This window comes from Fomitopsis serialis (assembly GCF_022376445.1).
Source record: "Fomitopsis serialis strain Sig1Antser10 chromosome Unknown B0H18scaffold_5, whole genome shotgun sequence".
Classification (NCBI taxonomy): domain Eukaryota; kingdom Fungi; phylum Basidiomycota; class Agaricomycetes; order Polyporales; family Fomitopsidaceae; genus Fomitopsis; species Fomitopsis serialis.
In genome coordinates, this window is record NW_025954965.1 from 1 (window position 1) to 12,599 (window position 12,599).

The 12,599-nt window shown below is 60.6% G+C and overlaps 2 protein-coding genes across 2 annotated transcripts; one reads left to right on the plus strand and one right to left on the minus strand.

The window, feature by feature from the left end:
- Nucleotides 1-2,224: 2,224 nt before the first annotated feature.
- B0H18DRAFT_977377 (uncharacterized protein) lies at nt 2,225-4,147 on the plus strand. Its single transcript, XM_048044242.1, has 7 exons — nt 2,225-2,565; nt 2,626-2,695; nt 2,716-2,813; nt 2,865-2,955; nt 3,033-3,040; nt 3,096-3,287; nt 3,352-4,147. The coding sequence occupies exons 1-7, from the start codon at nt 2,275-2,277 to the stop codon at nt 3,991-3,993; spliced, it is 1,392 nt and encodes a 463-aa protein (XP_047898472.1). The 5' UTR covers nt 2,225-2,274; the 3' UTR covers nt 3,994-4,147.
- On the minus strand, nt 4,148-7,883 carry B0H18DRAFT_977381 (uncharacterized protein). Its single transcript, XM_048044243.1, has 4 exons — nt 7,468-7,883; nt 6,133-7,379; nt 6,106-6,107; nt 4,148-6,077 (listed from the first exon to the last, which is right to left on the minus strand). Exons 1-4 carry the CDS (start codon nt 7,855-7,857, stop codon nt 4,585-4,587), a joined length of 3,132 nt encoding a protein of 1,043 aa, XP_047898473.1. The 5' UTR covers nt 7,858-7,883; the 3' UTR covers nt 4,148-4,584.
- Nucleotides 7,884-12,599: the final 4,716 nt, after the last annotated feature.

A 12,599-nucleotide genomic window follows, 5' to 3' on the forward strand; every position in this document is an offset into this window, starting at 1 on the left:
GCCTTCTTTTCCACGCTGTTAGCGTGGAGATGCGGCACTCTGTCGTGACACCTGCCTACCTCATCCGCCATGCGCTGGATAATATTCTATACTCCCTCACGGTGAGGCAGCGACGCTCAGCGCTCTTATCCCGTCTCTTTCTCGCGAGCCGTTCCCTCCAAGTCTCCCGCAGGCTGGTTGCCTCTTTACACGATGGTAACGTTTCGTCCCGACATCAGTTACTCTACCGCGAGACACAGGGTGGCCCACCAGCGGCGTGTACTGGAGTATGCAGGGTGGGCAACTGCTGTGACGGGGCTAAGTGTCGCCGGCCTGGTCGCCGTATCTGTCTGGCGCCGGCTGTATAATCGAGGGTAGTTGTATTCCAAATGGGCATTTGGGTCCAATTTCTATCACGTACTGTCCAATCACAAGGTCACCGCGGGAAGAACGCACCAATGATATTCTGTTATGTCAAGATGGGATCACCGAGCGTTGCTTTGGGAAAAACTTGCGGTCGTTGAGGGCTTCCCCGAGTTAGACTGCACGTCAAGGGGCGCCCCCTCGTGCACTCTGCTATCCATGGGAAGCGTACTTGATTGCAATTGCCAGTGCCAATAGGGACGGGCAGGCATACTCTGGGATCCGGATACACGAGAATTTATCGTTCCTCAACATAGCCGACAAGATGAACACCGAAAACAGTAGCGAAGGTGACCGTAGCATACGGGCCAATAAGAATAGCTCAAGGGTAGAGAAGGCGGAGCAGGGTTAGATCGTGGCGTGGCGTGTCGTGAGGCGGTCGCTCGATGCGTAGGGTAGTCGTCGAGGGATATATCTGTCCACAGGACAGGTCGTGCGAGGAATAGGGAGTAGTAACTCAGCTACTCAGGAGCTGGCGTTCTTGTTCTTGGGCGGTCGTCCTCTCTTCTTCTTGGGAGGTTCGCTCGACTCCGCGGCCTCTGCCTCACCCTCGCCGCCCTCTGGCTCTGCTGGGGCCTCAGCGGGCTTGTCTTGGGTGGTCTACCTCGTTTACGCTTCGGTTTCGGCTCCGAGGGTGCCTCATCCTCCGCAGGCCGCTGTGAAGAGAACAAGGAAGATCGCATCATGTTCACAGCAATCGAGCAATGGTCTGACGACAAACCTTGCGCGGACGGCCTCTCGGTCGTTTCACGGAGCATCGGACGACGCGCCTGCTGTTGAGCTGCCTGTGGTGGCTGCCTGAGCAGCAAGAGTCTTCTTGTTCTTCGAGCCTCGTGGACGGCCTCGTCCACGCTTGACGGGCTGTGCGGGCTCCAATTGTGCTTCGACTTCAGCTGGTAGCACACAGTAGTGGGACTATGAGAACGCGCGCGCTTGCCGCATAAACCGGAGTTGGAACCTAACTGACCAGTCTCTGGCTCGCCGCCATTGTCCTCGAGCTCGTCTTCTTGTCCTCGGCGGGTCCTCGCGTGGCGGCGAGTCCGGCATGGTGGGGAGGGGCTGACAGGAGGCGGGGGACGGTAGGCGGGATGAGGGGAAGAGGGAAGCGCGAAAGGTGTTCAGTGCCCTCGTTTTAACGAGTATTTCCCCTAATAGAGTTCTCTCGCGTGCAATATTCCCGAAAGAGTGATTATTATCTGGAGAATCAGGCCTTCCATGAAAACGAGATTCACAGGCCAATCGTACGTAATTCTGTCGACCGCCAGGCGAGCTCAGCCGCCCTCCTTGACGCCGTGTCAGGCGAGAAGGGCCAATGTGCTCGCTGGGGGACTGGGAGACAAGCGAGAGGCTCCCCGCATATTGATAGACACCCACCTGGCCAGGAACGAAATAGTTGTTCTTTCGGCGGACTTTGTTAGTCAGGGAGTGTTTGATGGACTATGCAGAACATTATAATCAGATAACAGCAGGAAATATCCGGCCACATGCCGTCGACGTTCCCCAGCCGCAGCGATATGTGGCGGACGTCGGGGCACGGAATGGGAGGCACGCTGTGCGCATCAACGACGTCGCACGACCAGCACCATGCACGTCCGCAAGACGGGAGCAGCGACGGCACAGGTCTCTCGGGACTCTCCTCCTCGGTCTCGGCGGAGAGCGTATTCCATCAGTCAGCTCGCCCTTCTGATTCGCCGCATTGGGCAGCTCAATTAGGGCGCCGCGCGGGAGTCGCGCCCTCTCCGATGGATCTCCGATTCATTCGCGCCACAACGCCTGCAACGTGTTCGCACATCGCCGTGCACGTGACGGCCGCGTCGCGGTGGCTGAGCTCCCGGACTGCTCTCCTGCTGCTCAGCCTCGTCGTCGCGCACAATGCTCTCGCTGTGTCTGGTGCCCCTCTCGCTGTCGCTTCTTGTGTCGGCGAGTTTGCACCGCTCGCTGCTCCCACAGGATCCCTATGCATTCCCAAAGTACCGCGTGGCGTACGTGAACGGCCTCCCTGTCCTGAACGAGACCGCCGAGCGGTGGCTGCGCGAAGGCCTCAAGGGCGGCCAGGCAGAGTTTCTCGACGAGACATGGGAGTGGAGCGACACAGCATGGCATAGTGGCTCGCCCAAGAGCATCGAAGGCGGTGCAGAGCAGGGCATCGGTTCCACACCTGCAGTCCGTGATTCCTTTGTCAACTGGGCAGCGGCGGTGCGGTATTGACCGCCCTCTGGACAGCCAGACACCCGGACGGAGTCCAACTACAGCCTAGAACTCATGCGGCTGGGTCCTCGGATGACATACCTGTGTCTTATTCCGCCCCACCAGACGAAAGCACTGCAACCATTGCGAACGAACCGGAACCAGACGTATCACCACTGTCCGGCTGGTCCCTCTTGCAACCACTTAACGGCAAGTGCCTCTACGTGAGTAACAATGTCAAGTGCTGCGCGCGCTCTGAATGAATGAGATTCTAGCACAGGCAAGGCTGGTTCACCTATGCTTATTGCCACAATTCACATGTCCGTCAATTCCACGAGCTACCTCAACAGGCCAACAATCGGCAAGGTGAGCCCATTTTCCCTTACAGCCACTAGCGTAACCCAACAGTTGATGTCGATTCAGGCGAATACACCCCGAGGAAGACGCGGAAGTAAGTATCTGTGCATCGCCACGCATGACACATGGCTAATTATTCGCTCCTGCAGTGGGAAGCCTACACCCTGGGGCGAGCCCCACCGACTCCAGAACCCGGCGCAGATCTCACCGTTGCAGAACAGGCCGCCATCGCTGCGAACGTCGAACTCGCTCGCGGGGCACGCTCGCACTATCTCGTGCAGCGCTGGGGCGACGGGTCGCACTGCGACAAGACGGGCAAGAAGCGTGAGATCGAAGTCCAGGTCTGCCTGCCGTTCGCTTCTCGCATTCCGCGACAGCGCTGACGATCCTGCGGTCCCACGTCAGTTCCATTGCTCGATGACGATGACAGACACCATCCTCTTCGTCAAGGAAACCCTGACATGTCACTACGTGCTGCACATCGCCACCCCACGGCTGTGCGGTGTGCCCGGCTTCAAGTCGCGTGTCGACGACCGCAACGAAGCCTTCATCCGCTGCCGTGAGATCCTCGACGAGGCCGAGTACCAGAGCGCGGACAGGTCCCTGCAGGCAGCGGACCGCCCGCTCAAGGTGCCGAAAAAGACGAAACCAGTCATCGCGCCTCCTCCACCGGAACCCGCCACGGAACCCAAGGTGCCGCGCGACATCATCCGCCAGGCACTCGCCAAATTTCTGGAGAAGGATGCGATGAGGACGGGGCCGGGCACGGACGTGTTCGTCGAAGACCTCGAGGACGACAACGGCGAAGTCATGATCGAGTTCATCGACCTCGACCTCGACCTCGATCTGGGCGGCGAAGATCTTCAGGTCCAGCTGGATGCGGCAGGAGATCAGCTGGCCGATGCGCTCCGTGCGGCAGGATATGGCGTCAAAGATGAGAAGCGAAGTGACGAGAAGGGCAGCCAGGGAAAGGGTACCGGGAAGAAGAAGACCGCGTCGAAGGGCAACGGCGAAGGCGAAGCTAAACCTCGCCGAGACGAGCTCTAACGAGGGAGAAGCATCCCACTGATCTTTGACTGCCTGCTTGCCATGTACTTCATCTCCGTTCCCTGGATACTTGGAACCTTCGCAATACAGTCATCTTATCTCATTTACGTGTCATCGTCATACCACCGAGGCACGTTGACCCACGAGCACCAGACTGTCCAAATAAATGCATCGCAGTATTGGTTAGACTTTATTACTAGTACAGGAGCATTTTCTCTAACTTCACTATCATAAACATGTACATTTGTGTTTTGGGCCGCCCCGTCCCGCTGCGAAGATCTATGGCAACGGCAAGGATCGTCGGGCGCATGCAGGACGGACGCGGGCGGGGGCGCAAACGAACGGGCAGGGCGTGCAGGACGAACGGCCCAAACAAGACGAAGATGAAGCAAGCAGGCGGGCTCTATGCACAGCTGTGAGATGCGAGCGTCCGAGCGAACGGCGAGGGCGATGGGAATAACAACAACGAAGATGAACAATAAAGAATTGGGAACAGACCTATGCTGTATGCTGGATGATGCATGGGGAACGATGCGAGTCCGTGGGCGGGGACATGAGGGGGAGCCTGAGGGACAAAGACATGGAGGCCTGCTAAAAGAACCTCCGCTTGCCCTGCTTCTCGTCGACGGCGACCTTGATATGCGTGTGGGTCGGCTTCGCGCCAGGCTCCGAGCAGGGGACGATGCTCCGCAGCCACGAATCGCCGTCGTCCTGGTCCTCTGGGGCATGGGCATGGTCCTGGCACGCCGGGCCGTCACGCGCATGCGAGCGGCACCCGCAGAGCAGGTCGTCCGACTTGCCCTTCCCGTATAGGAGATCCGTGAGGGTGCACCGCGCCGAGGGCTCGATGTGCATCATGCGCCGGATCGCAGAGCGCGACTCGCGGGGGAGCAAGCGGAAGATAGACTCGGCGCCGCCTTGATGAAAGGTAGTGACGCTCGCCTTGCTGTCCGCGCGCCGCCGGGGCCGAATGGTCGCGTTGTGGTCCTTCTTGGCTGGGGCGGGCGTGGTCGTCGACGGCTTCGGAGTGTCACTCGTCGTGCTCGACTGTGACTTCTGCGCTTCAGTCACTGCGCCCTGGGCAGCCTCAGTCGTCGCGAGTTGCACTTCGCGCGCCTGCCCCTTCTGTGTCTCAGGCCTGGAGGCCGAAGTACTCTCCTTGGAAGACTTGCCGTCCATCCTTGCAGCTGGGAGCGCGAGCACTGTCAGGCCGCTGTCGGAGTGGACAGGAGGAGGTTTGAAGAACAGTTGTGGCGACGGCGGCGCAGGCAGGGATTCCGTCGAGTCCGCAGGGCGCGCGAACTTGCGCACGGACGGGTCAGGATCCGCTCGGGCGTCGGTGTGGCCGTTCAAGAAGACGGCGGGCAACGTCGCGGTCGAGCGAGACAGCACGCTCGAGCCAAGCACTTTGCGGCGCGGGTCCAGTTCGATATCAGAGCCCTCCGTCCCCGAGCTAGATGACCGGGAGCCGTCTCTCGACAACTTATCCGACCGGGCGACGGAGGTATTGGACGACGCGATCGACAGTGCCTTCGACTTCTCCGCCGGCTGCTCTTCCTGAAGCCCGTTCTTATCCTGTAGCTTCTCGCATGACTCGGAGTTCGCGCACTCGATCGTCTTCGGAGTCTCCTTAGGCTTCTCGCTGAGGTCAGGATGTGCCTGGACGAACGCTCTGAAGCTCGCGTCCGTCTTCGAATCCGGAATCTTCCACGGGAACCGTCTGAGGACCATGCACATGAAGATGATCGCGACGCTCCAAACATCCGTCTTGCGCGGGTCGTAGCTCTCTGCGTTGATGACCTCTGGTGCGAGGTACGGGTCGCTCCCCACGACGCCCGTCGCGAGCGTCGTCTTCTTGCCCGGGTAGTGGAACACCGTCGCGGTGCCGAAGTCGATGAGCTTCACGACGTTATTCTTCGTCATGACGCAGTTGTCGAGCTTCAGGTCGCGATGCGCTAGCCCGAGCGAGTGCAAGTATTCGACTCCGTCGCAAATCTGCCGGAAGACGCAGTAGATCTCGGGGCGCGACATGCTTCCGGACATAACCACGCTGAAGAGGTCGTATGGCGCATACTCCATTACCTATATGCGCAGTCAGAGGACGAACCAACACGAAAAAAAAACACTGTACACACCTCATAGTAATGCCCGTGATCCGTGACAATGTCCACCGTCTCGATGATGTTCTTGTGCTTGAGCGTGCTGCCCACACAGAACTCCGCAGTGACCTTCTTCTGGTACTCGCGCTCGCTCTCGCCCTGTCTCTTGGGCCGGAACTCCTTCACCGCGAACGTTATTCCGCCCTGCTTCGCCGGCGCCTTGATCAGGCGCACGGTTCCGCCTGCACCACTACCGAGCACACGACCCCATTTGCCGTACTTCTTGCTCAGGTGCGCGTGCGTTGCCGTCGAGAGGCTCGGCACGACGTAGCCTGGCGTGTGGCCGTCGCGATGTGCCGACGGAGCGACAAAGTGCTTGGACGTCTCCCCTGAGTGGCCGGAGCTCGACGTAGGAGGGGCCGTCGTGGGTGCAGTGGAGGTCGGCGAGCCAGACCCAGAGGCAGGGCTCGACTGCGAGTCGATCGTCCGCGACGGCGAGCGTGAGCTGCGCTTGCTGCTGCCGCTGCCGGTAGTGTCGGACGCGCCTGGCGAGGGCGTTTTGCCCATGCTCGATTTGCGCGATGGCCGCACACGGCCCTCGGTCAAAAGTCTATCCCTGGCCTCCTTCCGATCCTTCTTCAAGAAGGTCGAGAAGCGTGATGAATGCTTTCCTGATTCTGTATTACCATTAACGTAGTCTGTCGAATCGTTGTTTGCCGGAGTGCCGGGAGCAGTGCTATGATAGCCTGCGGGCGTCGCAACACCAGCAGCATCCAGTAAACTGGACTGGTCAAAGTGCACGCCACGGCGCTGGTCGAGAGGAGCGACGGATGTATCCGGAGGCGGAGCAGCAACCATGGAGCCGGGAGTGGTAGACGCACTGGCGTGATGCCCGTGCGGATGAGGGATGTGGTGGTTCAGGAATCGCTTGAGGTCGTGCAGAGGACCGGGCAAATGCTTGTCCTTCTTGGTATTGACAGAGCTGGCGGAAGAAGCCACACCGTTGGGTGTAGGAACTGCGCTGTCGGACATGTCGGGCAGCGGATGCGGGTGCTCACTGTCGGGAGACACGCGCGGGGGAGAAGGCGGGTTAGAGACCAATGGCATGTTGGACTGGCTCGGTCGACGCTTGAAGACAGAGCGGCTTGCGGAAGGCACGCCTAGCGTGTCCGAAGGCGCGCTGGCGGAAGGCTCACCCGGACTCTGGGGAGACGGGGACCGCTTGCGCGGAGTGAAGGCTGTGGAGAGGAAACGCGAACGAGACGGCCGCCTTGTTGGCTGAGGAGCCTGGCAGAGATGAAGCAAGGCGCATTTGTGGGGACGGTTAGCTGAGCTCAGCGGATCGCACCGACGGGGCGAGGACAAGGGGACCAACCTGCTCCTTGAAAGCACTGCTTGGAGGGGCACTGCCGTCGCCAGACGCGTTCAGCGCATGAGAGAGCTGCCGCTGGTCTGGAGGGAACGGTATTGAGGGCGCAGTAGGCTGGACGAGGCGTGCGGTGGCAGGAGTCGATGGGGAGGTGTCAATGCGGGGTGATGGGTGAGCGGCGGGGGAGTGAACGAGGGGAGGATGGGGGAGGTCTGCGGCGGGGGTGGGGGGTATCGAGAGGGGGAGGGGCTGCATGGGGCGGGCTGAGAGCATGGTGGGGACGCCGCTGCAGACGATGAGGAGGGGGCGAGGGACGACGGAGAGGGTGGGGAGATATGGCTGCTGGACAAGAGACGGAGGGCAGTCGTTTATGGCGCGCATCACTCGGCAGCGCATCTCAGATCTCGGTCCGGAAATTCTCCCCCACGCGAGCTCTCCTCCCACCGCTGCCCCGCTCCTGCCCCCCGTCTCGTCATCTGTGCAGCGAGCCCCTAGCTTTCGGCCAAAGCACGCTGCTCGCCACCGCCAGCAGCGGCCACCGTCCCCGGCCCCAGTCTGCATGCGCACCCAGCAGACTGCGCTGCGTCCGCTGCCTTCGCCCTCGGCACGCCTGCCGAGCGCATCTGCCCAGTCGACTACCCAATCCGAGTCCAATCCGCGTCCGAGCCGACCTTCCTCGCGCGTTCTCGCGCTGCCAGGCCTCTCGCACAGCGCAACACAGCCATTGGTGTCCGACCGCGCGTGCCCCGACGTGGCCCCGCTGCCCCCGACGCTGCCCGCGCGGGTGTCGCGCGCAGTGTGCGCGGTGGAGGCCGGCTCGTCCGCGTCGCGTATTCGTGCACCCGCGCCAAACGGTGCCCGATTGGGTAAGCGAGGGCCGTCATCGGCCGCATGGGACGAGCCAATCGGCTTTGTATCGACGTCACTTCGCTCCGGCGTGCCCGAGCCGGGCCCGCCGTTGCTCCGGCTACCTGCCCCATTTGGCGCCGCGCCGCCGCCGCTTGCTTCTGCTCGCGGGCGGCCAAGGGCGGCCCAGGATGGAAGACGGACGTGCGCAGCTGGGATCTGCGCTGGGCACCCGCCACGCATTGCTCTGCGCATGACGCTGCCAGCTGGGCACACGACTTCATCTCCAGCGATCACCTCTGCTCTTTTCGTCGCCCGCCCCGCCAGCCCCGCGTCGCCCAGAGGATTCTCCGCCCTCTCCGAAACAGCCTTCACTCATAATTCTCGCTGTCAGTGTCATGGAGCCCAACACTGCCCGTGTCCAGCGCCCTCGACCATCTCCGCCCCGACCAAGCTTGCCATGCGGCGACCGCTCAAAGCCCGCGCCGCCCCGGCCTCTTCAAATCCGTAGTAACCGGTCTACGGGTCCTCTTCATACCGCCCCGACGGAGGTGCTGTCAGACCAATGTCAGACACAACTCAAATCTCAGCCTTACACTTACTGGTTCGGCGCGCGCAAGGGCTGTATCAGCATTTCCATGGGCCATACTCACTTGCTGACTTGGCGTGTAATCGGCACTCGCACGGCGCTGTGCCGCGGCAGGTCATCGCACCCATACCACCCAGCCGGCCCCCTTGGGTCTCAGCGCTGCTCAAACAGCGCAGTTCCTCAGACGCGGATCCAAGCCAGGTGCGCGTCGCCATTCGTTCCTGAGCTCACGTCTGTCCTCGGTTAGTCGTCGAAGTCCTCCATACCTATCGTCGTATCTAAGTTCTGGATTCCGAGGCCACCCGGCCCACGCGGCAGCTGTAAGTACATCCCACAGCCGCAATGTTCCTCCATTTTAGCTGATGAAGTTCTGGACACGTTCGTAGAGGACCCTGCGCGCATCACGTACTACAGCTCGCGGCGTAGGTGATTGAACGCGTACGTAGAGCAGCTCGCGCACAGGATTAGCAAGTGGAGTGCCCGAGAAGTCACTCAACACTGTTCCCGGAACTCCCGGCGGGAACGCAGCGCCGCTTGCTCGAGAGCCAATCGTCGATCTCGGGAAGGCGGGCTCCCAAGCTGCTGATTCGAAGCCGGGTACTTACTCCAACTCACTGGATACGCGAGAGGCCGAGAACGCCCTCCGCAACGCCCACTTATCGTGACTGCTGGCTTTGGTACTGCTCGTACCTCGAGTACAAGTCACCCAAGTTCTCCTAGACTGAGACCGAGCGGCCTCTGCCTTGCCTATCCAGTGCATTCGTACTCCTATCCGCCTTGCCGTAACTATGTGTACCCTAGCCCTCTGCGAGGCACAACGTCATCAGAGTTCAGTAGCCTTCTGACCTCTGACGGGAACGCGAAGCGCTCCAGAAGGACCCTCCTTGATTCAAAGTTATGCGGCCTCCGACATACTGAACGCTCAGACTCGGTACGATGACCTCGGTCCTCTGCAAGCTCTGAGGCCTGCCAGTGAGGATCCGTCCTCAGACGTTCCTGCATTTGACAACTCAATACCGAGCCTAAGTAAGCCACTCCCATCCAGATGCGTCACGACCCGCGTCGACAGCCAAGTCACCGCTAATCTGACTGTGCACCTTCCCAAGCGCCACGAAGCCCCTTCTGCGGTTCGCCACGCCCTCCCGGATCCAGGCGTGCCGTACGTCCGCTGCACGCAATGTTCCCATCCCCGCATCCCATAGCTATCATCGGCAGCCAACGACGTCGCGCCCTCGTCCGTGCGCGTGATTCGCTGACAGGCTCGCGAGTACGGTGTGGGTACGCGCTCTCCGGGCGGCAGGTACGCCCTGCGCCGTGCTATTGTCGGAGGAGGTTTAGAGCCTCCCCGCGCGCGTGCCGCGGCGGGCTTGGGAGCGCAGGCTGGAGACGGGGACGCGGGCGGATCTTGCTGGGATGTGGCCCCCGCCCGTCGTTAGCACCCCAGTATGTACGGTGGGGACAGCTGACAGCTGCAACACGCATAGCTGCTCGCTACCGCCCAGATGTGTGTATGACCTCGACCGAGTATGGCGCTCGGCGTTCCAATGCACATCAGTGTTCATGCTACCGCCGGACGGGATCATTTGGGGATCATCCACCGCATCCCCGCGCGTCCGCTCTTCGGAATCAAGTGGCCCTGATTGAGCATGCGAGCATTGCGGCGTGTGCGTGTGTTTGTGATTCGGGCGTAGCACCGACTGGGCAGTGAGGTAGCGGGGGTGCCTCGAGGCCCGGGCTCCTGGGACGTCTCCCGTGAACGTTTGAACGTTCACCAGCGTTCCGCTACCTTCGCGTCCTGCTACACACCTACTTAGCGTCGAGTGGCGAGTACAAGTGACGGGCGCAGTTGCTACTTGCTGATAGGTGTTGTTCCAGTCTGTTCCTACAGCAATAGTAGTCTCATGTCGTGACTGATACATCACAGTCTAGTAGCGACGCCGTATTCCCGTTCGCTGCCAGTTATTGCCCGACCCGATGCTTGGTCGTGGCATACGGTGGGTATGGGCTCACACAGCCTGCCAAAGGGTGAATGGAACGTAGAGGGGCCCATCTGCACCGTTAGCACAGCCCGTCTCGAAGACGTATCATACGGTAAGACTTTCCTATGCCCACACATATATGCGCGCCGCTCTCGTTTGTTGCGACGAAACAAGGGAATATCTTGGGTCGCGACTCGGATGGTCATGGCCCACGTCAGTACTTGGCAGCTTCGAGAAGCACTATTAGTGCATGCAAACAGGCTCGTCACGACACCTGATCCAAGTGATTGTCTCGAAGCTGCGGCTGGTCATCTGCGTTGCCACACAGGTATTGGGGCCCCAGACTGAGACCGCCCCCTCGATGGGTCGATTGTCTTGTTGGTGGCGTATTAACCCCACAATTGCCGCGTGGCCCACTATAATGAATTGACCTCGCGATCGGAGGCGCGAGGCGCGATTTGATGTCCCAGCTGCAATGAAGGCCATCACATTAATCGCTTCACCAACACCAAACAATGCTTGTCACCCCACGCACTCGTGAGCCTAGAGCCCCGCAGGCAGCACTGAGGCTGGTCAACGCGGCGCAAGACAGGGTGGCGATCAGAACGCGGTGCGTACATCGGTCGTGTGAGCACGGACGTGACTGAGTTCCGAGCAGCGCTGCGGGGCGTGCTCGTCTGTGGGGCGCCGGACTACGAGCTCCAGGTGAAGTCGACCTACTTTTATGTACGTAGAGAGCTGAACTGGAAGTTAGCTTCGCCCTAGACCTCGGCAGACCAGCGTCCCGGGGACTAACACTCCCCCTCGGTGATCACTTGAGAAGTGCCCGCCTGCGGAACGCCACCTACGCGAATGGAGGATCTGGTGTCGAAATGCGGGGGTGCGGTCGTGCCTAACGTTAACTGAGGTAGGAACGCGAGCCCATTCCCCCGCATCAGTGTACACACTCGGTTCCAAGCCATCAATGAGTACTCACTTAGATCTGAGTGATGCTATGACGCTGGTTGCGCAGCTTCCTGCGAAGGCAGAAAGTGAAAGTGGAGGTGCGAAAGAGGCGGTCATAGATGGATGGCGCTGATACATGCCTTCCCGCACTGATCATAGAACTTGGGTAGTCACCGTAGTTTCGTTGACCCGTTCGAACGGTTTCTGGGGATGCTTCGCCGTAGTGATACTTGGCGTAACACCATCTAGCATGATGACGTCTGTGGCGTAGAAGGGGACAATCTAGGACAACATGCCGGACGCTGGGTAGTGTCTCTAGCCTCACTGGCAGGAGCGCGCAGCCACAGCCCATCCAAGGCAGGTGTAGCCGCATTGAGCGACTGCGTCATACGCACAGGGTCAGCGCGACATTGATGCGACGCCGTCGGCCAAGCAGGAGCCACAACCCTGCTCGAAATAAAATGCTTGACAAATGCCTCCGGCGGACTTCGGCCAGTCGCCGGCAGCCCTCCGAGGCACGCGGGCGCTTGGTGCCCGTGCGCGATCACACGGATCGTTATCTGCCGCCACCTCCAAGGGCCGATCGGCCGATCGCTGCCAGCGTTTGTCGCGCCTCCGCCCCGAGCACACATCCTCCGGCTGCTCCGTGTCTGAAACGCACGTCCCGAGAACAGCCGGACGGAGGTATGGTTTGGGTTTCATTGAAAGCCGGACGCGCGACCTGGTGGAGAATTGGAATGTCCCTTGGGGGTAATGACGGGAGAGCAAACGAAACGATC